This window comes from Eumetopias jubatus, unplaced genomic scaffold, assembly GCF_037043125.1.
Source record: "Eumetopias jubatus isolate StellerSeaLion01/CBP00866 unplaced genomic scaffold, mEumJub1_p1.0 scaffold_9, whole genome shotgun sequence".
NCBI classification, from domain to species: domain Eukaryota; kingdom Metazoa; phylum Chordata; class Mammalia; order Carnivora; family Otariidae; genus Eumetopias; species Eumetopias jubatus.
Genome location: NW_028274815.1, coordinates 66,225,821 through 66,250,874, shown reverse-complemented (window position 1 = coordinate 66,250,874; position 25,054 = coordinate 66,225,821). Strand labels below are relative to the sequence as shown.

Sequence of the window (25,054 nt, the reverse complement as noted above, 5' to 3'; positions counted from 1 at the left end):
GGCCCAGGGCTGGGTAATGTCAGTGGGGATCATTCCTGCCCATTTACATGGCTGGCTTGTTTGACTTGGACTTCTCAGCGTTGCACTTTCTTTTTGCTTTCTACTCATCAGAACTTGGGCTCTCTAATCTGCTAGGGCAGAGTTTTCCATCCTGTAGCTAAAGAACCATTGCATTAGAATCAGCTGGTGATGCAGCCTGGAAATCTCAATTTTCAACAATGTGACTGATAAATCTGATAAGACACAGTAGCTTGGGAACAGCTTGGTGGTGGTTTTCAAAAAAGTGGTTCTCAGCCCTGGGAGCTAAAAATACCTATGTTTAGCCCCACTCCAGACTGACTGAGAGGAGTTTCTGGTTGGGGTTCAGGCCCCCATATTTTTAAAAACACTTTTCAGGCAGATTATGATGCACCAGAGGATTGGAGTATCTGCTCTTGGCCCTTTGCTTATATATCAGGCAAAGCACTGGATTTAAGAACACTAATATGTACTACACACACACACGCACATGCACACACACACACCCCATCTTCCCTTCTCGGGCCAAATAGCTGGGGGGAAAGACCATTTTATTCCCCATATAGTTTGTTCTGTCTTTGTGTGTTGGACCATAGCCTTTCCTTCTAAGGCTATGGTGCCAGCACATCAAAACAACAAACAACAACAACAACAGCACGTAAGTTGTAACACAAGGAGGTAACTAAGAGACTCCAGGGAAGGTGTATGCAGGAACTTCATCGCTCCTGATATTAACCCGGCCTGGGCTGGAACCTGACTGCATATACAACAAGGGTGCTGTCTGCTGAGACCAATAAAAACTTGCTGGTTAAGATAATAACAACTCATATTTATGAATTTCCTAAGTGCCAGACCGTGGGTCAAGTGTTTAAATATATGATTGTATTGATTCCTTATAACAGCGAGTGCCAATATTCTCTCCACTTCACAGACAGGGAAACTGAAGATTTAAAAGACTGAGTAGCTTGCCATATCACAGCTGGGAGGGGCTGGGGCTGGCATATAAGTCCAGGCCATGTACTTAACCATTCAGTGAGCCAATGAAAAATAAGCAGTGTCCCTTAGGTCTGTGTTGATATTCATGATACTCATGGATGAGATCTACTAATACCTTGGTTTCAGGACATTCACCAAAAGGATTAGAAAGATGCTGTTTACCACTCTCTGGTCTGAATACAAAACCACGAGGCAAGGGGCTGGTGAGATTTTGGTCTTTGCCTTAGCTGATTTTTAAGTGGGTGGTTGCTCTTTACTGCCATCTGCTGGCTATCCGGACCAAGCACAGGCCAGAGCCCCACATTTCTCAGGGGAGTGTCTGCGAAGGCCACCTCTCCAATTCAGCAAAGCGCCTTCAGCTCATACTGTCTCTGAAACATGCATCCAGAAGAAAAGAGCACTTCTATGGTTTTAAATAATTAGGATGATTTTTCCTGGCATTCTCTTTATTTTTGGTGGATTTCTAACTATATTCCGAATAATACCTTATGTTTTTTGGACTCCCACAGCAGAAGACAAAAAGCAAAGATAGCTTAATAATTTCCCAAAGCAGTGGCCACCTTGGCCAGTCTGGCTAGGAAACCACTATTACACTACTGTTCTCTGCATCTGTGTCAGAGAAGTTAAAACCAAGTCTCAACAGACAGGAGAAGGGCGATGCTGGGAGAACCCTGCCCATCCACCAGGCACTAAGGTCTTTCCAGAGTGTACCCAGATGAGACCCTTGCCATTCTCTTCACCAGTGTTGCATGCAGAACAGCAGTTAGGTTTGAAATGATGAAAACAGGATGTTATTAGGAAACCTGAATACAGTTCTGTCCACTGAGGTGTTTTCACGACGTGATTCCTATTTTAAACAGTTACCTTGGAAGTCAGAGTGGCCCAGTGTCCTATCTGTCTTTTTAGGTAGACCCCTGGGATTGACTTGTCTGATGCGACAAAACACAATTTATCTGTTGGAATCAATGAGTATTTGCGGAGAGCCTGAGTTGCTCTCTGAGAGAAAATGTTCACCTCATTAAGTTTATGTTGTAAACAATGAAAATGTAACAACTCCTTCCCTCCTTCTCTCTCCTTCCCCCTCTGCCCATCTTTAGTCAGAAATAATCCATATCATTTCACTCTATTGCCTTTGCCTTCTCTAAAGCCCCTCCATTTTGGATTTCCATAGTATTTCCATACTTCAGTGGAAATCTGCTATGAAACACACATTGCGAGGGGTTGAGGGAAAAGAGGAGTGGGGTCCTCAGACTTGGCCTCTCGGTCTCTCGTTGTCTGGCCCTCGCCTTGCCAAAACCCTTGGGCCCTATGGAGGAATGCAAGAACTCTCAGGACACAGTCTGAAAACACAGCGGGTGCTATGTAACTGGACTGGCTCATCAGTCTTCACTGAGTTGGAAAGTTTTTCTTTGTTCCTAAACCTCTTTAAAAAAGACAAAGCAAACTTTTAAAAAAATGTTAACATTTGGCAATTCCAGGTGGTGGATTGTTTGGTATAATATTCTTGTACCCTGCCGAATTTGTTCCCCAAAATGAGCAGGTAAAAAAATAGTAGGGGTGGTGGGAAGAAAAAAACAATGTTTGCATACTGGACCAAATGCAGTGCCAGATCTTGGGGAGAAATTTCAGTTTTCAAGCCTTTAGCCTCATATAGCAGGACCTGCTGTTGGAGGCCGTGGGGAAGGGCCGGCATGCTCATGCTTAGCGGGCAGCCACAGGTACCAGGCCTGGTTGGGAAGGGGGCTCTTGAAGACAATCAGTGGAATTATGAAGGGACTGTGGTTGGAATATTTCAATGACAGTTTAACTATGTAACACGTTGCTGAGATCTGGGTGTATATCTGTATGTGTATATCATTTTTATTGAGCTACAATTGACATATGCATTTCAGGTGTACATAGTGATTCGATATTTGTATATGTTGCAGAATGATCACCACAATAAGTCTAGTTAACACCTACTACCACATAGCTCTACCTTTTTTCTTTTAATGAGAACTTTTAAGATCTACTCTCTTAGCAACTTAAAATATACAATATGGTATTATGAACCTATAGTCTTCATGCTGTTCATTACATCCCCAGGACTTACTGATTTTATAACTCTATGTTTGTATCCTTTGACCATCTTCATCTCTTTTGCCTACCTCCCAACCCCCTATCTGGGCAACCGCCAATCTGTTCCTTTTACCAGTGAATTCGGGGGTTTTTGTTTGTTTGCTGCTTGTTTGTTTTTTGGGTTCCCCATATAAGTGAATTTGTGTAATATGTATCTTCTTTTTTTTTTTTTAAAGCATTTATTTATTGAGAGAGAGCTAGGGGGAGAGGGAGAGGAGAGAGAAACTCCAGCAGACTCCCTGCTGAGTGCGGAGCCCAGCACAGGGCTCAATCTCAGGACCCTGAGATCACAACCTGAGCTGAAACCAAGAGTCAGATGTCTTACTGACTGTGCCACCCAGGTGCCCCTCTATCTGACTTATTTCACTTAGTATAATGCCCTCAAGGTCCACCCATGTTGTCCCAAATGGCAGGATTTCCTTTTCTATGGCTGAATAATATTCCATTGTGTGTGTGTGTGTGTGTGTGTGTGTGTGTGTGTGTGCGCGCACGCGCGCCATATTTTCTTTATTCATTCATCCATTGATAAACACGTAGCCCAAACATGGAATCAGCCTCTTGTGAATAACGCTGCAGTGAACATGGGGTTTCATTTTCCTTTTGAATTAGTGTTTTGTTTTCTTTGGGTAAATATCTGTATGTGGAATTGCTTGATCATATGTTAATTGTATTTTTAATTTTTGAGAAACCTCTATCTTGCTTACCACAGTGGCTATACCAATTTACATTCCCAGCAGCAGTTTTCTCAATATCCTCACCAACACATGTTATTTCTTATCTTTTTTAATGAGAGCCATTGTGTCATTGTGGTTTTGTTTTGCATTTCCCTGATCATTAATGATGTTGAGCACCTCTTCATGTACCTGTTGGCTATCTGTATGTCTTCTTTGGAGAAATGTCTACTCAAATTCTCTGCCCATTTTTATTTATTTATTTATTTATTTATTTAATTTTTAAATATTTTTTAAAAATTATTTATTTATTTATTTGAGAGAGAGACAGAGCATGAGTGGGGGTAGGGGCAGAGGGAGAGGGAGAAACAGGCTCTCTGCTGAGCAGGGAGACCGATGACGTGGGGCTTGATCCCAGGACCCCGGGATCATGACCTGAGCTGAAGGAAGACACTTAACCAACTGAGCCACCCAGGTGCTCCTCTCTGCCCATTTTTAAATTGGGGTCTTTATTTTTTTGCTTGAACTGCATGAGTTATTTATATATTTTGGATATTGATCTTTTATCAGGTGTATGATTGGCAAATATTTTCTTCATTTGGTAGGTTACTTTTTCATTTTGTTTTTGCTTCCTTTGCTGTGCAGAAGCTTTTTAGTTTGATGTACTCCCACATATTGATTTTTGCTTCTGTTGCCTTTACTTTTGGTGTCAGAGCCAAAAAATCATTGCCAAGAATGCCTTCAGAGAATTTACTGCCTATGTTTCTTCTAGGAGTTTTATGGTTTCAGCTCTTATGTTCCTGAATCCATTTTGAGTTAACTTTTGTGTATGGTGTAAGATAGGGGTCCAGTTCCATTGTAATGCGTGTGGCTGTCCAGTCTTCCCAACACCCATTATTGAAAAGAGTGTCCTTTTCCCATTGTGTATTCTTGACTCCTTTGTCATAAATTCATTGACTATATATGGGTGGGTTTATTTCTGGACTCTCTGTTCCATTGATCTATGTGTCTCTTTTAGTGCCAGTACCATACTGTTTTGATTACTATAGCTTTGTAACAGCATTTGAATTCAGGAAGTATGTTGCCTCCAGCTTTGTTCTTAAGATTGTTTTGGCTACTCAGGGTCTTTTGTGGTTCCATACAACAAATTTTAGGATTGTTTATTCTGCAAAAAAATGCCTTTAGAATTTTTATAGGGATTGTATTAAAACTGTAGATTGCTTTGTGTAGTATAGACATTCTACATATTTTAACAATCTTCTTCCAATTCGTGTGCATGGAATATCTTTCCATTGATCTGTGTCATCTTTAGTTTTTTTCAACAATGTCTTATAATTTTCAGTGTACAGGTCTTTCACCTCCTTAGTTTAATTTATTCCTAGGTAGGATCTTCTGGGTGGCACAGTCTGCTGAGCGTTGGACTCTTGGTTTCTGCTTAGGTCATGATCTCATGGTGGTGGGATCAAGCCCCACATTGGGCTCCATACTCAGAGCAGAGTCTGCTTGAGTTTCTTTCTCCTTCTCCCTTTGCCTCTCCCCCTCCCCTGCATTCTCTCTCTCTCTCTCTCTCTCTCTCTCTCTGGGATAAATAAATAAATATTTTAAAAAATTTTATTCCTAAGTATTTTATTCTTTTTGATGCAATTGTAGATGGGTTTGTTTTCTTGATTTCTCTTGCTGGTAGTTTACTTTTAGTGTATACAAATGCAGCTGATTCTGAGGTATTGATTTTGAATCCTGCAATTTCACGGAATTCATGATTAGTTTTAACTCTTTTTGTGATCTTTAGGGTTTTCTGTATATCAAATCATGTTACCTGCAAATAGTGACAGTTTTACTTCTTCCTTTCCAATTTGGATGCCTTTTCTTTCTTTCCTGCCTAGTTGCTCTGAGTAGGACTTCCAAATACTTGTTCCAAAAGTGACAAGAGTGGGCATCCTTGTCTTATTCCTCATCTTAGAAAAAAGATTTCAGCTTTTTACCATTGAGTATAATGTTAGCTGTAGACTTGTCATATGTGGCCTTTGTTATGTTGAAGTACATTTCCTCTATACATGCTTTGTTGAGAGTTTTTATCATAAATTAATATTGAGTGTTGTCAGATGCTTTTTCTGTATCTATTGAGATGATCATATGATTTATATTCTTTATTTTGTTAATGGGATGTATCATATTGACTGATTTGCAGATGCTGTATCATCCTTCTATCCATGGAATAAATCCCTCTTGATCATGGTATATGAAACTTTTAATGTACTGTTGAATTTGGTTTGCTAATAGTTGCAGATTTTTGCATCTATCTTTATCAGGGAAATTGGGCTATAATTTTCTTGTGGAATCTTTGTCTGGTTTTGATAATCAGGGTTGTCCTGGCCTCATAAAATCAGTTTGGAAGGGTTTCCTCCTCATACAATTTTGGGAAGCATTTCAGAAGGATTGATATTAATTCTTCTTCAAATGTGTAGTAGAATTCACCAGTGAGGCCATGTGATACTGGGCTTTTCTTTGCTGGGAGGTTTTTGATTACTGATTCAATTTCCTTATTCGTTCTTGGTCTGTTCATATTTTCTACTTCTTGATAATTTAGTTTTGGTAAGTTGAATGTTTCTAGGAACTTTTCCCTTTCTTTTAGGTTGTCCAGTTTATATGCATATATCTCTTTATAGAGGTCTCTTTGGATCCTTTGTATTTCTGTGTATCAGTTGTAACGTCTCCTCTTTAATTTCTGATTTTCTTTGGGTCCTCTCTTTTTTCCTTGTTAAGTCTAACTTAAGTTTTGTCTATTTTGATTATCTGTTAAAAGAAAAGCAGCTCTTAGTTTCACTGATATTGTCTATTATCTTTTTAGTCTCTTACCTTATTTATTTCTGCGATCTTTATTTCCTTCCTTCTCCTAACTTTGAGCTTCATTTGTTCTTCTTTTTCTAGTTCCTTGAGCTATAAATTTAGGTTGTTAACTTAATATCTTTCTTGTTATTTAATGTAGGCTTTTATTTGCTGTGAACTTCCCTCTTAGAACTGCCCTTGCTGCCTCTCCTAGGGTTTGGTATATTGTATTTCTATTTCCATTTTTTTTAAATTTTATTTTATTATGTTATGTTAATCACCATATATTACATCATTAGTTTTTGATGTAGTGTTCCATGATTCATTGTTTGTGTATAACACCCAGTGCTCCATTCAATATGTGCCCTCTTTAATACCCATCATCAGGCTAACCCATCCCCCCACCCCCTCTCCTCTAGAACCCTCAGTTTGTGTCCATAGTCTCTCATGGTTTGTCTCCCCCTCCAATTTCCCCCCCTTCATTTTTCCCTTCCTGCTATCTTCTTCTTTTTATTAACATATAATGTATTATTTGTTTCAGAGGTACAGGTCTGTGATTCAACAGTCTTACACAATTCACAGCGCTCCCCATAGCACACACCCTCCCCAATGTCTATCACCCAGCCACCCCATCCCTCCCATCTCCCCCCAACCACTCCAGCAACCCTCAGTTGTTTCCTGAGATTAAGATCTCACTGATATGAGGAATTCCATTTGTTTATTTCTCTTTTAATTTCTGCTTTGACCCATTGGTTGTTCAGTAATGTGTTGTTTAATCTTCACATACATGTGGATTTTCTAGTTTTGTTCTTGTCATTGATTTCTAGTTTCATACCATTGTGGTCAGAAAATATGCCTGATGAGATTTCCATCTTCTTAAATTTCTTAACTTGTTTTGTGGCCTAACATATGATCTATCTTAGAGAATGTTCCATGTGTACTTGAGAAGAATGTGTACTATGTTGCTTTTGGATGGGATGTTCTTTAGCCCATCGGGTCTAATGTGTCATTTAAAGCCAATGTTTCCTTATTGATTTAATGTCTGGATGATCTATGCACTGATGAAAGTAAGGTATTAAAGTCCACTACTGTATTGTATTGCTGTCCATTTCTCCCTTTAGGCCTGTTAATATTTGCTTTAAAGATCTCGGTTCTCATATGATATGTATGTAAACATTTACAAATATATCCTTTTGCTGGATTGACACCTTTGTTGTTATATAATAACCTTCTTTGTCTCTTATTACAGTCTTTATCTTCAAGCTTATTTTGTACAGGTATCCTAGATTTCTTCTGGTTTCTGTTTGCATAGAATACCTTTTTCTATCCCTTTACTTTTAGTCTTTCTGTGTCCTTACATCTGAAGTGAGTCTGTTGTAGGCAACGTAGATAGGTCTTTTATTTTTTATCCATCAGCCACCCTATGTTTCTGGATTGGAGAATTTTGTCCATTTACATTTAAAATAATTACTGATTGATACTACTTACTGTTGTTTTGTTAATTGTTTTCTGGTATTTTGTAATTCCTTTGTTCTCCTCTTGCTCTCTTCCTTCGTGATTTGATGATTTTCTGTACTGTAGTGGTGTACTTAGATTCCTTTATCTTTACTGTATCTATTATAGTTATGCTTTGTGGTTACCATGAGGCTTTCCTAAACCAACTTACAACAGTCTGTTTTAAGTCAATAATAGTTTCAGTTTGAATGCCTTCTAAAGCTTTACATTTTTACTGCCCCCTCCCATGTTTTGTTTTTGATGTCACAACTTACCTCTTTTTCTTTTGTCCATTAACAAATTATTGTAGTTATAGTTGTTTTTACTACTTTTGTCTTTTAACTTTCATCCTACTTTTATATGTTATTAACCCACCACCTGTACAACATTAAATTATTCTGAATTTTACTCTATTGTGACCAGTGAGATTTATACTTTCATATCTCTTCCTATTATTGATTGGTACCCTTTTATTTCAACTTAAAGAAGTCCCTGAAACAATTCTTGTCAGGCCCTTCTAATGGAGATGAAGTCTTTTAGCTTTTGATTGTCTGGAAAAGTCTTCCTCTCTTCTTCAGTTCTGAAGGATGACTTTGTCAGGTAGAGTATTTTTAGTTGGCTCTTTTTTTTTTCGGCAAGTTAAATATATTGTGCCACTCTCTGCAGAGTTTCTGGCCTGCAAAGTTTCTGCTGAAAAATCTGCTTATAGTCTTAATAGGACTTCCCTTATACAAAACAAATTGTTTTTCTCTTGCTGCTTTTAAGGTTCTCTCCTTGTCTTTAACTTTTGACACTTTAATTATAATATGTCTTGGTCTGGGTTTCTTTGGGTCGTCTTACGTAGAACTCTCTGTGCTTCCTGGATCTGGATGTCTGTTTCCTTCCCCATGTTAGGGAAATTTTTAGCCATTATTTCTGCAAATGAGTTTTCTGCCTCTTTGTCTCCCTGTTCTCCTGGGACCCTTATAATACCAATGTTAGTCTACTTGGGGTTGTTTCATAAATCTCTTACGCTGTCTTCACTCTTTCATTCTTTTTTCTTTTTTCTGTTCTGATTGGGTGAGTTCCACTGCCCTCTGTTGGAGTTTACTGAACTTTTTCCTTCTTCATCTAGTATCCTGTTGAACCCCTCTAGTGTATTATTTGGTTCAGTTATTGTTTTCATCTCTGATTTCTGTTTGGTACTTTCTTATATTTTTTATTTCTTTGTTGACATTTTCACTTTGTTCATGCTTTGTTCCCCTGAGCTCAGTGAGTATCTGTAGGACTGTTATTTTGATCTCTTTATCAGGTAAATGACTTATTTCCAATTAATTGCGGTCTTTTTCTGAGATTTTATCTTGTTCTTTGATTTGGAACATATTCTTTTGTTTGTTCATTTTTTCTTGACTCTCTCAGTTGGCTTCTCTACATTAAACAGGCACCTCTCCTGGTCTTAAAGAGATGGCCTCATGTAGATGAATCTTATTGTTCAGCCCTTCCCCTAGCTCTTGGTTGTCCATCAAACCTTTGTGATTGTATAAACAGCCTACTTGGTTCTTTGTCATTCCCAGTAATTGAGGGTGTACCAAGACCTGTCAGTGTCCCAAAGGGGAGGATCTTAGCACCTATATTCAGTCCGATTGGAAGCCAGACCTCAGACAGCAGCTTTTAAAGTATGTACATACACCTCTTTCAGGGAAAGAGCAGGAGATGGGCATTTCTGTTTGTTCCCTCTGCACTGAGGCCTGGGGTAATAGCTAGTTAAGAATTAAGAATTATTTGTTTGTTTGCTTACCATGCCATTGAACCTGTGCACTCAAGCTCTGGTGGCCTTCAGAACCAGGCTATGAAGAGATGTATCCTCTCGGGCCCAGCCACAAAAGCTGGGGTGCCAGACCTGAGCATAAGCTCCTTTCTTGGAGACACTGATGACCTGGGGCAGGACAAAGGGAGAGTGCAAAATGGTACCCAAGGGCCTCCCTGGTCTCTGGAGTGGACCAATCCCTAGATGTGTATTTATTTAGAGATTGGCCCCTCAGGCCACAGTTATGAAGATAAATTAATAGGCCTCTTCCATAGAGAGCCTGGGCATCTCAAGCTGCTCTGTCTCTGCTGTGCCTTAGGGGGTAGCTGATTAAGAACGGTTTCTCCATTTGTTACAGTCTTGTTGGATCCATGAATGTAGGCACTGCTGGCCTCCCAAGCCAGGAGGTCAAGGGGTGACTCTTGGGCAGTAGCCATACGAACCTTGGTGCCTCTTGTGTGTACAGGCTTCTTTCCAGGAGATGGCAGCAAGCTGGAACAAGGCAGAGGGAAAGTGCAAGCATAGCACCCTCGGGCCTCCTCAGTCTTTGGAGAGTATTTCAGTGGGCCTCAAGGTGTGTATTAGATTAGATGCCTGCCCTTCAGACTGAAACTTTAAGCAAATAGTCCTCTTTCACAAAATAACTGGGCATTTCAGCTTCCTCTGCACTGGGCCCTGGAGGATAGCCACAGTGAACCCACTATTTTTTAATTTGTTACAGTCTTGTGGATCTCATGGATACAAGCTATGGATGGCTTTCACAGCTAGATACTTTGGGGCCTCATCTCTCAGGTGCAGGTCTTAAACATTGAGGTGTCAGATGTGGGCTTCAAAACTTTCACTCCTCAGAAAGAAGCTCAGAGTTGTGAGTTTCCTCCCAATTGTGGGTTGCTGCCCAAGGGTGGGATTTATAGCAAGATTGTGTCTCGGCCGCCCCTACTCGTTTTGATGTGAGGTTTTTTTTTTTTTTTTTCTTGTTTGCCTGGTATGTAGGAATTGTTCAGCTACTTTTGGACTTCTTTCAGGGGAAATTGTTCCGTATGTAGCTGTAGATTAGGTGTGTCCCTGGGAGGAATGAATTCAGGATCCTCCTACATCCCCATCTTGACCTAGAATCTTGTATATGTCATTTTAATTTTTTTTTTTTTTTTTGGTGTGTAAATATCTGTTTGCAAATGTCTTGCTCCTCCTTAGAATGTAAATAAACTCCCAATAGGGCGTGAGGCTTATTCACTATCCAAGCTCTAGTCTTGGGCACGTAGTAGGTACTTAATAAAAAATGTTTGAATAAATGAATGAACAAATCCCTCCTTTCAGTGTTTTCATTGAGGATAGGGATGTTATCATTTATTTCTTAGTATTTCCAAGGACACAAGAAGTGTTTGTGATTCTGATGTTTTAGTTTATTTGGCCATTTTTATTGAGCATATATTACATGCCAGACACTGGGCTAGGTATTGAGGATACAACAGTGTATACAACTGGGAAAATTATTGTATTCACAGACATTAGTGAGAGGAAATAGACAACAAATAAAAAGTAAATTATTTGATGTTTTTTGCTGATGTTGGAATAGAATTAATATTCCTGGAGCGCCTGGGTGGCTCAGTGAGTTAAGCATCTGACTTTGCCTCAGGTCATGATTTTGGGGTCCTGGGATGGAGCCCCACATAGGGCTCCCTGCTCAGTGGGGAGCTTGCTTCTCCTTCTTCCTCTGCCTCTGCCCTCCACTTGTGCTTGCTCTCTCTCTCTCTCAAATAAAATAAAACATTTTCTTAAAAAAAGAGTTAATATTCCTCTGTACTTCCTGTTTCTGAAGAACAAAGTGTTGAACCTCTTCTGTAATAAAATCATAAGTGATCAAAGCCTGTAACAAATTTACTCCTGTCCTGAAAGAAACAGGAATATGTTAATTAGCAAATGGTAACTAATAAACCTCTGGAAAAGTGTGAGAAAGAGAGAAGGACAGGAAAGGGATAGGGCAAAAGATTGTCGCTACAAAGCAGAGTTTCCTCCACAGCTGAGCTGCCTGCCCTGTCATTCTGCAATTTTACCCTGGCTGCTTTCACCACGTATCTGTCCTTCCCAACCTTGAAAGTCCATCATGATGTTTGCTGGCAGGATTTTGAGTGACTAACCCTGAAGTAACCATTGCCAAGGTATCTTTCCTTACTACTCAGAGCAGGAATAATAAATCAGCCTATGTACTGTCTCCTTCCATTTCAAGAGACATAGAGTGAATTCAGAGCAAGGAGTAGAGATGGTTACTGCCTGTGTGCCTTAAAAAAATACTTTTTTTTTTTGTAAATGAATGCTTCCTCTCATTGGATCCTTTTAGGACCACTGTGAGTTGATTAAGGTGAGGGTTATAGTTAACATCTCCATATACCCCCAGTTAACACTTCTTTTGTCCCAGCATCCCCTTTGGCTTAGCATTTGTCCTGGATTTTTTTTTTTATAGACTTAATTTTTTAGAGTGGTTTTAGGTTCAAAGCAAAATTGAATGGAATGTACAGAGATTTCTCCTAGACCCCCTGCCACCACATATGCACGGCCTTCCTGACTACCAACATCCCCTCCCAGGGTGGTACAGTTGTTACAGTGGGTGAAGCTACGTTGACATATCGTCCCTCAAAGCCTATAGGTCACATTAGAGTTCACTCTCAGTGTTATATATTCTGTGGGTTTTGAAACATGTCTAATAACATGTATCCACCTTTACAGTGTCTTGCAGAATAGTTTCACCGCCCTGAAAAATCCTCTGTGCTCTGCCTATTCATCCCTCTGTTCTAGACTTAATCATTTTGTGATAAAGTGTAATTATAATTTTGTATTTGAAAATGTTATGATAGAACTATTTATTTCAACATGGTAAAGCTGCTTTCTTAGTTAAAAACTAAATATTTTTAAAGTATATAAATTTATGGGACTCCTGGGTGGCTCAGTCGGTTAAGTGTCTGCCTTCGGCTCAGGTCATGATCCCAGGGTCCTGGGATCGAGCCCGGCATTGGGCTCCCTGCTCCGCGGGAAGCCTGCTTCTCCCTCTGCCCGCTGCTCCCCCTGCTTGTGCATGCGCGTGCACTCTCTCTATACATACATTTTTTTTAAAAGTATGTAAATTTAATTTGTCTTTCAAAGTAGTCTTAACTTGAGTGATATGTCACATGGTCTCCATAATTATAGTCTGCATTTAATGCAGAGAAAAACTGGTTTCCAGAGAGAAAATGACACTCCCTGGTGTGTCTGGCCAATCAGGTATGGAGCAGGACTAAAGTCTTGTGCTCTGACTTCTGGTACTTTCTATGCCAGAGGCACAAAGCCCACTGGGGAGACAACTCAGATCTCAAAGCTTACCACATCCCTGCCTTATTTAAAGTAGTTGTGAAAGCGGGATTCTGTCTGTATTTCTAATCAGGCATGAGAAAATTCACTAAGTATATAAATAATGTACCCGGTAAGGAACAAAACAGACCGCAGAAGTCCAAGAAATAAAAAATCAGGCAGGCAAATGAAGACCTGCCTGGAGAGTATGTACCTTGAGGTGGAAGGGTATTTCAAGGAAGTACTGTGATTTTAGAGAGGACTGTATAAAATGTTAAGTCAGAGAAGAATAGCATCTTCACTGACAAATGTTTGATGGTATTTAGAGACTGAAATTAGTTTCATTTGCATATTTCTGGGACATGGTACATCTGTTTATCCAGCAAAATGAGTCTAGGTTCTGATCAAATACATAGTAAACTTGCCTAATATGGCAATTAACCATTCTGTAGTATCGCCCACATATAATTTTAACATAGTGTCAGCATCCTAAAGATTGAAGTGACTCTTAACTTTTCCATAGCAAATCAGAAGTACATTATTTCAAAAAGAGATAGGTTTTCATAGACCAATTTCTCCTCATACTCATTTTAAGATGTAGTATTTCAAATACATCCTGATGTAAAAACACGTCAGATGGGAGTGATTACTCCTGCGTCACAAGGGGTGGGGTAAATGACCAACACATGGAAGGAAATGGTAAATAATACAAAATAATAATACAGTATGTGGAATTGACATTTCTCCTTCCGGCATTTTTAAGCTGCCTTGCGTTAGATGCTATCCTGGTGAAAGGGTGTGTAGGTGTTTTTCTTTATTTGCAAATGGTGTGAATATATGCTTTTATTTTATTTCTTTCTTTATTTTCACCAGGCCTCTCTATCCGGAGTGTGTGCTGGAAAGCAGACCGCCTTCTAGCAGGGACCCAGGACAGTGAGATATTTGAAGTGATCGTGCGCGAACGAGACAAGCCGATGCTTATCTTGCAAGGCCACTGTGAGGGGGAGCTCTGGGCTCTGGCCCTGCACCCCAAGAAGCCACTGGCTGTGACAGGCAGTGATGATCGCTCTGTCAGGTGGGGCCCCCGGCAATGGTGCTTGTCATCTCCCGGGCTGCCTTGGGATAACAGATTTATTTTGCCCAAATTTGCTTGTTACTCAAGAGAAGGATAAAGCACAGTGTAGAACCACAGTTTCCAAGTGGAGTGTTGAGACATTCAGTGCAACAACACTTGGCTTCTTAGCATTTGGTTGTTGCTGTCTTTCTTTGGCTCTATCTTAAGTCATGAAAATGCTCTGAGGAGTGAAAATATACTGCTCCTAGTTAGATAGGCTCCCAGTTCTCTTTCAATTGATAATGTGAGCTAAGTGCATCTATCTGTGGCTAGATTATATTTCCCACTTGTGGACTGGGTCCTCCACAGGGGCCTGTGCACAGCATTTCACCGTTTTGTTATAGACATTCATCTCCATTGGTGAATTCATGAGTTTGTCTTCATTAGAACTTAAATTCTGATTTTCAGAGTTGTCTTCGGTGTGAGGAAACAACTTTTTCTTTGCAAATCCTGACGGAATTTTGAACATTGTCCTCAAATCAAAGGAAAGTACTGGTTCCTAAGAAAACAGGCAATTTTATGAGGGCCTCAAGGATTCTTGTTGTGGATCGCTTGTTATTTTTTGAGAGCACAGCATTGCATAAAATGCACATTATGAGCACACTTCGAATATTTCTGTGACGGTTGAAGGGCTGAATGTAGGATTTAGAGGTGTGTGAGGAAAGCTGTTCCACTGACTTCAGTACTTCTGTATTTGCCGCTGACCTTTAAATGTGCCCAATGACAAGCAGGCCAGAAAGAGTGCATGCCAGTGGGAGGGAGAGGCTGCTGGATCAGGTGGTTGATTGATTACTGCTTCTGGGCTCTAATAGCTAAATTAGAACATTGTAGACTAGACTGGAGGTTCCTGCTTCTCCCCTGCTCTGGTTCTGTATGTCTGTGAATCTGATCAAGGCACAATGTGCTCATTAGTGGGGTATAAATCCAAAAGTAAATCCATTTCGTGATCTCCACCAAGCACTGAAGCCCCATCAATCTAAACATCAGTAAACACACACTTGTGTCTCCACGTGGCATACATGTTTATATGGTTTAAGCTTCTCTTTACTCACCTTCCCCCTCATCTCTTCCTTTTCCTTCCTTGACTCTGAGCGTTCCCTGAACAGGCAAATTGGTGCCAAGTTACTTGAGCACCTGAGATACTCAGTTTATACTCATCCAGATAGAAATGATTTCAAGAAAGTCTTTAGCTTTTGTATTTTGGCAACTTTGTTGCATCTGAGAAATGCAAACATCTCCAAGGAGCCCTGACTGTCAGAATGTCTTATTCCCCTTAACCATGAATTTGGCTAAAATTATAAATGTTCTTTTACACTGAATATTGCAACTTAAGAAGAGACTAAGCCCTAATTTCTTAAGAAAGATGAGCTTTAGTGACTTTATAGGGGTGGTACAGTCTACTGGGGAGTGATAGTTTCTGCGTGCTAGTAAAGCAAAGCTTACATTGCTTGAAATAGTACAAGGCTAAAAGCAGCATGAGATTATGAATAATGGACGAGGTATTGCAAGACTACCATGAGCTTTTGGCTGAACGGTGCAGGCTGCCTCAGGGATCAGCGAGCTCTTCACTGTGCAGCTCTCCATTTTAAGGAGCCTGCCTCCATCCATCCTGATGGCAGAAGGCATTTAGAGAAACCGCACCACGTGTGACTTATTCATGCCTCCCTATGGCAGACCTCTAGATTCTCGGTCCCCCTGGCAGATCCTGTTGTTTGTGTGTTTAGAAAAGATGGTCTTAGGACTATGAGCAGATAGCGATCAGTTACCACGATTGCAACTAGCATAAACCCTCATTTGTATCTTCAAATATTTAGTTCATGTTCACTCAGTCTGAGGTGCCTGGATCAGGTGTTTCAGGAGTTGCGGCAACTGTGTGTTGGGGGCACTTGCCCCTGGAGCTCCATTTCTCCCACAGTAGCTGTATCCATCAGCCAGGGGCACTGTGAAGTGTCAGCCCCAAGCAAGGGTGGTGGACCTATCTGCAGTGGGGTGCCCAGAGGGCTTGTGAGGCATGACAGCGACAACCCAGCTGACTGTGGGACCATCCTGGGCAGGGGCAGGGGTGTCTTTCCATCTTCTCCATCTCAGATAGGTTTTCTTTCTAGGGAGGCCAACAAATGTAAGCAAGGTGGGTTTCGATCTACAGGTGCTTAAATAACACAGTTACTAGAAGGGTACTCATATTTTCTTTAAACGAATTAACAATAATAACATCCAGTAGCACTTCTTTTTCTTTAAACATTATTAACAACCATTGGGATAAATAAAGAATGATTTTGAATGTCCAAAGAGAATAGCAAGATTTTGTGTGAGGGAGTGTTTAAAATGTCCTTATTTTATCAATCTCAAAATCTCTGGAAATGTTACCTAATTTTATGGTTCTTGCTGGGTATTTCAAATGGTGCCAATGACCCAGCGATAAACTGAACAGCTTCCCAGATTGCCAGACCTGCCGCGAGGAAGGACTGGTGTAGAGTTGGTGCGTCCTCTGCTGTCATCACCATCAGAATGGTGAACTGGCCTTGAGGCCCGGGGCTGGCCGAGGACCGTGAGAAGTGGGTTTTGATTTTACTTTGTTCTTGTGCGTAGGCTGTGGAGCCTGGCTGACCATGCCTTGATCGCCCGCTGTAACATGGAGGAAGCAGTTCGCAGTGTGGCCTTCAGCCCCGATGGATCTCAGCTGGCCCTGGGCATGAAGGATGGCTCTTTCATTGTGCTCCGAGTCAGGCATGTACTGACCGATAGGGAAAATAATGTCAGAAATGCTCTCTTGTTGAAACCAGTTCTCCTGGCCATGGTGTATGCCAGGACTTAAGGAAAAAGGCATTTACTCTTTCAAATAGGAACACTCTAGATTCACAGTCCCCTATCTGTATTTCTCAAATCCAAACGCTTTGAAAATCCACAGTTTTTGGATAACTCATCTGTTAGCACGTCTTGACCCAGTGAACTGATTTGAGACTGTCTATTGCCTATTAATCTCTTAATAGGAATAATTATCATGTGATTTGCTACAAAAATATTAATGTGTTTAATATGGGGTGCTGCCCTAACTCCTACTGGGGATGTTACATAATATATCGTATGTGAACCTTTCTAAAACCCAGTGAATAATGAACTCCCAAGCTTATCTGGTCCCAAGAGGTTATGGGCTTATAGGAAGCCAAGAAAAGAGAAAGAAATGAGAAAGGCTCCAGCACTGCCAGATTTTTAGAGGTGGGCTTGAGTAAAAGATTTCTTCCACCTATAATGAAAACTTAAATGGAATATTTCATATTTATTAACATCCTATCTTTACTGGACAAAAATTATGACTCATGCATATAATTTCTCTAAACGCACTGGTTGGTTTTTTGGCTTACATAATTTGTGATTACAGAAAGAAAATGAAGCTGTAAATTAGATACTGCATGGTTTGCACATAGAAGATTCTATCTAGCTTTGAAAAATGATCTTGGCACGGTTTATTACACTAAATTCTCATTTAGCAACCACCCATAACTTATTACTGAGTTGGTAGACAACATTTTCTTTCTCTGCTGAGTCATGGTTTGAAAAGATGGCCAATTACCAGATCTTCTTTTCTTTTTGATGGATTTTTATTGATGGATTTCCTAAGCAAAAAAAAAAAAAAAAAAAAAACAAAAGAAAACCCCCAAACCCTATTTGATGATATTATAGCAAAGTATATTATATAGTATATACATAGTGTATAGTGTATGTAAAGTAAACGATAATGCTGTTAATAAGTGATAGCAGGTGAGGGGAATTATGTGGAAGCTAATATTCGCCATTATTTGTGCACTGACTTTGTTGGGAGTGGAAGAAGTTGTTGGTACTGGCACAGGGGACCTGCTAGTCAGAATTCTGTCTCATGGTGGCAACTTTCAAATGAGGGCAGCAGTTCTTACCAGAATCTGATCAAAAGGGATGCAAAATCTGGGTGATCTGTTACATGAATTATTGAGTTTCCCGGTGAAAATTAAATAATTACATAAGAATTTAATATTAAAAAAGTAACCTTGATGTAGTTCACCTTTCTCCAGGACATGTTTTTAAAACAATGTTACAAACCGCAATTTTTCAAGGCAAAAAGTTTTAGGGGAAAATAATACATAATTAACCATGAAAGCAAATAGGCACTTCATTAAATTTTTCATTGTTTTTATTTTGGAAACCTTAAATATTTCAAATGTCGGTTAATTTTGCCTGAAATGGCCAGAATCTGAATAGTATTTTATATCTTTCTTCAAAAGTTAATCCTTCAGCTCCTATAGGTGTTCTCTCCCTTTTGAAACCATTTTTTCTCTGACATACAAATTTTGAGACATGGCTTGGGGTTTCTATTTCTAGATTTGCTGCTTATCACTTTTTATTGCTGCTTTTTATTCTTATAGAGATATGACAGAAGTGGTTCATATCAAAGATCGAAAAGAAGTCATTCATGAAATGAAATTTTCTCCAGATGGCTCTTACCTCGCGGTGGGATCCAATGACGGCCCAGTGGATGTGTATGCCGTTGCCCAGCGGTATAAGAAAATTGGAGAATGCAGCAAGTCCCTTAGTTTCATTACCCACATTGATTGGTCTTTGGATAGCAAATACTTGCAGACCAATGACGGCGCAGGAGAACGCCTGTTCTACAAGATGCCATGTAAGTCCTGCAGGTGTTGGATGTTTGTGAAAATCGAAAGTCTGAACCACATGCAGCAAATATATAAGAATGTCATCATGATCTCAGGGCAAGGAATGTTCTCAGAAACACGACCCCCCCTCCCAATTTCAAACTCTCAAAGGAAAGATTGATAAATTGGAACATATTAAAATAAAAAATCACTGTGCAATGAAAGAAATCATGAAAAGACAAGGCACAGACTGGACAAAAATATTTGCAGGGGTTATAATGGGCAAAGGATATATAGCTAGAAGTTATAAAGACTGCCTAAAGATAACTGAAAGGAAAGATACCCTAGAAAAATACCCAAAAATGCTAAACATTTGAGGACCGCGGTCCTCATTTGCTATGATGGTTTTAGTCTGAAATTTGTGTTCTTCATAATTGGAAGTCTTTATGATATTATTTGGTGAAATAAGCTAATTGGGATTTAAAAAGTACAATTTTTATTTGTCACCTCCACTATCTGTTTTAGAAGAGATTCATCAGACTTCTATAACATTTAGTGACATTTAGTTCGTAATACTAAAATGGCAGAAATAAAAGACAATTTTCTGTTTTGTGATCTTTGACTAATGATTTTTTTAACATAAGAGGAAAATTTTAATATCATGAATCTTGTCATCAAATAATATTTTATCTTAAAATTTTTCTTGAAAAATTAATTTTTACTGGAAAATAGTTTATACCATCTAATGTAACCATGGCCTTTTAAAAGAACCTCTGCCCTATCAACTTCACCAGCACACCATCACTAGGTGGATATTGCTGCATGTCTACTTTCTTTGCTTGAAATTATTTCATATATATTTTACATATGTGAAAAATTATGGAATACATGTTTATCACTTGCAATAATAAAGTAACATCCTGCTCAGTGATAATATCATAATTTGCTTTCTTGTCCTCCTGTTAGTGAGCATTTGGGCTTACTTATTTCTAGTTTTTTCACTGGTACAGATAGTGCGTCTCCAAATATCTTCATATAGGGGGGATTTCTTCTTCTGAGTTACTTCCTTGGACTATATTTTCCAGAGGGGGAATGTTGGGTTAAAGACTGTGTTCTGTCAACTCTCTGATTTATGTTCATCTTCATGAATTTTTATGTGATGCTGTCAGTCTAGAATTTCTGCGTGCCAATTTGACAGTGTGCCGGTAATGTATAAGAGCGTCAATTCTCACAGATTCTTTATTTGAAAACGTTTGTTTATTTTTGAAGAAAAAACTACAAGGTAGTATGCTAAATTGTCTTGATTTTGAATTTTAGAATTGTGTATGACAGGACATTTTCCCAAGCATTTCTGTATCCATGTGTTTCTGCCTTTGTGTGCCCCTGGGTGACCTCTCTCACCAGGTTCTGGTACAAACGGGGAATCGTGCCATACATTTGAGAACATACCAGGCACAACTGTCAAGACTCTTTTGCCTAACCACTTACGTTTACTTAATCAAAATTTGGTGGATTTTCATTGTCTAATGCTTTTAAATTTATATAATATCCATTAAATGTTTACACAAATTTTTGGAACCTAAATTTTAAAAAATTACTTCTGTGGATCTTTTGAAAAGTAGAAGTTGAGAATAAATTTTTTTTTAAAAATCTGGCAAACTGTTGGTGACTAAATATGATAATATATATATTTTCATACAAGTCATTTCATCAATAACACAAAGCATACTATCTGTATAGTAGTTTTGGATATTACATTGAGTACAATGATCATTTTCTTTCTCAGCTCCATATCTGAGTTTTGATCATGCACTCTCTTTAAACCATGCTGGAAGAAGAAAATCACAAATTGGGTAAAGAGATTAGACTCTTTAGGTTCCTTGGTTTATAGAGGTTTTTTTTTTTAATTTCTATAAACCTCTATAAGAAAAATGAATAAAGGAAATTAGAATATGCCTTTAAATGTAACATTATGTTACTATGTATTGATAATTTTCAGCTGGGAAGCCTTTAACAAGTAAAGAAGAAATCAAAGGGATTCCCTGGGCCTCCTGGACTTGTGTGAAAGGCCCTGAAGTGAGTGGAATTTGGCCAAAGTACACTGATGTCACTGACATCAATTCAGTGGATGCAAATTACAACAGCTCTGTGCTGGTTTCCGGTGATGATTTTGGACTGGTTAAGTTGTTCAAATTTCCTTGTCTCAAGAAAGGTAAGGCCAAGAGAGAGATTTCATTGAATAAGTATTTAATCTAAAATGTATACGCAGTGTAATTAAGACTGATTTTCTTGGTGTCTATTCTTGCAGATTATTCATTTCATCTTTATGTTCATTTTTACTCTTTTACACTTTTAGATAAAATGTGTTGTTGATGTCATTTACTTTTGACGTTCTAAAATATGGGATTTTACCAATTTAAGTCAGGTTTTGTTCACAGAGTTATTACGAGTAAGTTTGTGATTGAGAAGATTCATGTTTCACATTTTAAACAAGTCATAGTTTTGTTTTTATTTATGTAAATAAACACTCATAATTTAAATTATATATTACATTACAATATTGTAATTCAAATTCTTTTATGCTTCACGGCTAATTGTGCTTACACATAGAAAGCCAAGGAAAATCCTTTTAGAGGTATTTAAGATAAAATCTGAAAGTGATTGTTCTGGTGATGACACAGTTGTTCGGACCCCTTGTTGTAGCACTAATCTTGCAAACCTCATTTACATAACTGGTGAAATTTTTGAGAGTGGAGATTGGTTCAAAAAAACTCTCCTCTCGCATTTTGTTGTTCTGTTTTATTGTTGTTAAAATCTTGTCCCTTCAGTTTTTATGGCACCTTCAGACTTTGTAGAATGTGACTGAATTAACCATGTAATGACCCTGTCTTCTTCTTCCTTAAAAAGTTGAGGCAAGAGGGGAGGGGTTCGTGGGATGGGTTAGCCTGGTGATCGGTATTAAAGAGGGCATGTATTGAATGGAGCACTGGGTGTTATACGCAAAAAATGAATCATGGAACACTACATCAAAAGCTAATGATGTAATGTATGGTGATTAACATAACATAATAAAGTAAAATTACAAAAAAAAAAGTTGAGGCAAAGCCCATACACAGGGTTTTCTGAGATTCCCCACCAGCCTGAAAATCTGATCTTCAGAAAGTAATCAGTAGGGACATGCTATGGCCTGAAAACTCACTCGCTTGAACAATTTTTAAATTAAGAAAGGACAGGGACTGAAAAATGTAATCAGAGAGTCATTGTCGGATAACTGACAGTTCCGAAGCAGCAACAGTTATGGTTGAGAACTGAACATAAAACGCATAGCAAAGTGGCCATCCTTTCCACTTGATAAAATGGCCATCACTTTAAAATGCTTGAGGCACAAAATTACCTCAACATGCCTAATTCACAATCTCCCCTCCCGGAGGGGTCTTTTGAGTAATAGGGCGTATCCCGTTAGACTGAGCAACGTTCTTGCAGAACGTGAGTTAGGCAACCACAAGGAACATGGGAATTGAGAAGAAACATCACTGGGACCAGAAGCAGTACTGTTGGTCTCAAGAGTCAGGACTTGGGAAGAAGTTAATTCATGGAGTGTTGGTACTTCCTGTGTATCTCCAAGCATTGTAGGGTGGTCTTGGGTCTGGAAAATAGGAATGGAAATGGAAATCTTGGGTTTATTGATGAGAATGGGGGAAGGGGGAAGGAGGAAGGAGGCGGTGAGCAGTGCTGTCTGTCCGAATGAGACACGCTGATATGTAAAACAGTCCTGAGGATGATGGCACACAGGAGACATCTGCGGAATAAGGGAAGGTTGACAGCTAAGTGATAGTGTGGTGGGAGTAATAAAAACCCCCTCAGCAGTCTTCGGAAGTATCCATATTCTCTGAGCAAATTGACTTGTTCTACTTTTCATGGCACATGGTTTATAAATCTTGCAGTCTGCCTCAGAGACATTCAGACTTCTGTGGCCTTCTGTGCCTGAACTATCGGCAGGGGAGTTCTGAAAGGAGTGTTGTTGACAGGAACGGTAACCGTTGGTGGAACTTGTCGCCGTGTAGCCCGGGGTCCCAGTGGCAGGTATGCCCCCAACCTTTGAGCCTGTAACAGCCAAACATGAGCAGGGGCTAGTGACAATGAGAAGTGTGGAGGCTGAGCAAACATGGTAGTTTTCCATTGTGATTAAATAAAACTCCCAGTCAAGTTAATTGACACATTTACAATTAATGTGCATAGGATTCTGCTGCACACTCTTCTGACACAAATGTTCTGCAGTTAATGAAAATGCCTACAGTGGCTTTTATTTTTACATCACCAAGCCAGTTTTTCTCATTTCATTTTGACAGTTTTCAAATTTAAAATAAGCAGTATCCATACTGATAATTTCCCCTGATGTCATTTAGACTACATTCTGTTTGACCATCATCATACAGAAACTTCCATGAGGTAAAAATTCAAAGCCTTGTTCATTGACATTTGCCACATCTTACTACCTTGGCACCAGCCCTTCTCCAAGGGAAGGCTCTCCTGTTTGACTGACTTGCGTGCTGCTGCCCCATTAATCCTTCACACACACACACGCACACGCACACGCACACACACATACTCACACAGTCCTTGAAGAGCTCCCTCCCAAAATAAGTGTCCTGGATGTTGTATGACATGAGTTGCATAAACCCTGGACCTTGAGGGGAAAAGTGTTGGCTTTCAGTAGAGCTTGGATGAGCTTGATGCAGGAGAGAAGCATAAAGTTCAGGGTGGCTAGAGTGTGATGAATGAAGGGAGTATTGTGTACTCAGAGGCTGGAGAGGGTGGTGGGGACTGTGTCATGAAGGAACTTGTAGCCACTGTTAGAAATTTGGGTCTTATTCTAAGTGTGGTGGGAAACTATTGCGGGCTTAAAATGGAGGAGTGACATGACCAATCTAAGTTTTTAAAAGACCACTTTGATATCATGTGGGATGGATTAGGGAAGGGGAAGCTTCAAGTAGACTCTTGTACAAGTCCCGGTGCCAGGTGAGGTGGCTTGCACAAAGGTATTAGGAACAGATGTGAACACAGGTGCATGAGGTTAGGAAACAGTGTCCAGGTAGAGCTGAAGGTCTTGCTGATGGATTGGATGTGGGAATAGAGGGAAAGAGAGGAACTGAGGGTGGCTCCTAAGTTTTCGACTTGAGCAGTGGGGTGGATGGTGGCACCATTTATGGAGATGGGAAAATAAGCAAGGAAAAGTGTGTGTTCGGGGGAGAGAGAGAGAGAGGGAGAGAGGTATGGGGATAAGAGAGAAGGGAAGGAGAACTCCTTGGTCTCTGTTGTCCACGATAAATCTGAGGCACCTGTTAGACATCCAAGTGGACATGGGCACACGGGCTATCAGCAGTCCAGGGAGAATTGAGGGCCAGAAGACGAATGTTTGGCAGTGGAGGGCATATCGACAGCACCTAAAGCCACGGGAGAGAGGACCACCAGAGAAGAGATGAGGGCAGAGGTCTGAGACATCCTCGTGGTTCAGAGAACCAAGGGAGGACTTGTAAAGTGACCGTGTCCTAAGGAAAGCCTGGGAAGAGGTGGACGTGGCCTTCTTTTATTCAATAAATATTTGTTACGTGCTATTGTAGAGGCTGGAGATACATCAGCAAATAAAAAAGGCACAAATCCCTGCCCTCATGGAGCTTTTGTTCTTCTGAGGGGACACAGTCAATAAAGAAAACGTAAACACATCTCATGAGAAGTGCTACAATGAAAAAGAAAGCAAACAGTAGTAGAATGTTCAGATGGGGGCAGCTTGGTGGTGGTATTTTAAATAGTGTGGTCATTTTCACCTTCATATACATTTAAATCATTACCTCTCCAATGAGTATTTTCAGTTGGACAGATGGCTTTTTCCCCCATTAAAGAGGTTCCGTTAGAGAGCCTGCAGTAGGTAGCATTGTTTCTGAAGGAGGGATGCGGGCACTTGCTGGCCCCCTGAAATCTCCTGTAGCCTTACTAGGCCTCCACATGATAGGATGGACCCAGCTTATTTTCATGACTGCCTTTGTGCTGCCCTCTACCAACCATGTACAAGACTTTGGTAGTTTAC

At 39.8% G+C, this 25,054-nt stretch overlaps 1 protein-coding gene across 4 annotated transcripts in view; it reads left to right on the top strand.

Annotated features, from left to right (window-relative positions):
• Positions 1 to 25,054, top strand: part of EML6 (EMAP like 6) — a 268,188-nt gene that overhangs the window by 146,802 nt on the left and 96,332 nt on the right. For all 4 annotated transcript variants that reach the window (XM_028103992.2, XM_088026534.1, XM_088026532.1 and 1 more), the window contains exons 7-10: positions 14,104 to 14,305; positions 16,934 to 17,071; positions 18,742 to 18,998; positions 20,969 to 21,181. In XM_028103992.2, coding sequence (XP_027959793.1) covers positions 14,104 to 14,305; positions 16,934 to 17,071; positions 18,742 to 18,998; positions 20,969 to 21,181 — 810 coding nt within the window. The remainder of the gene's footprint in view (positions 1 to 14,103; positions 14,306 to 16,933; positions 17,072 to 18,741; positions 18,999 to 20,968; positions 21,182 to 25,054) is intronic.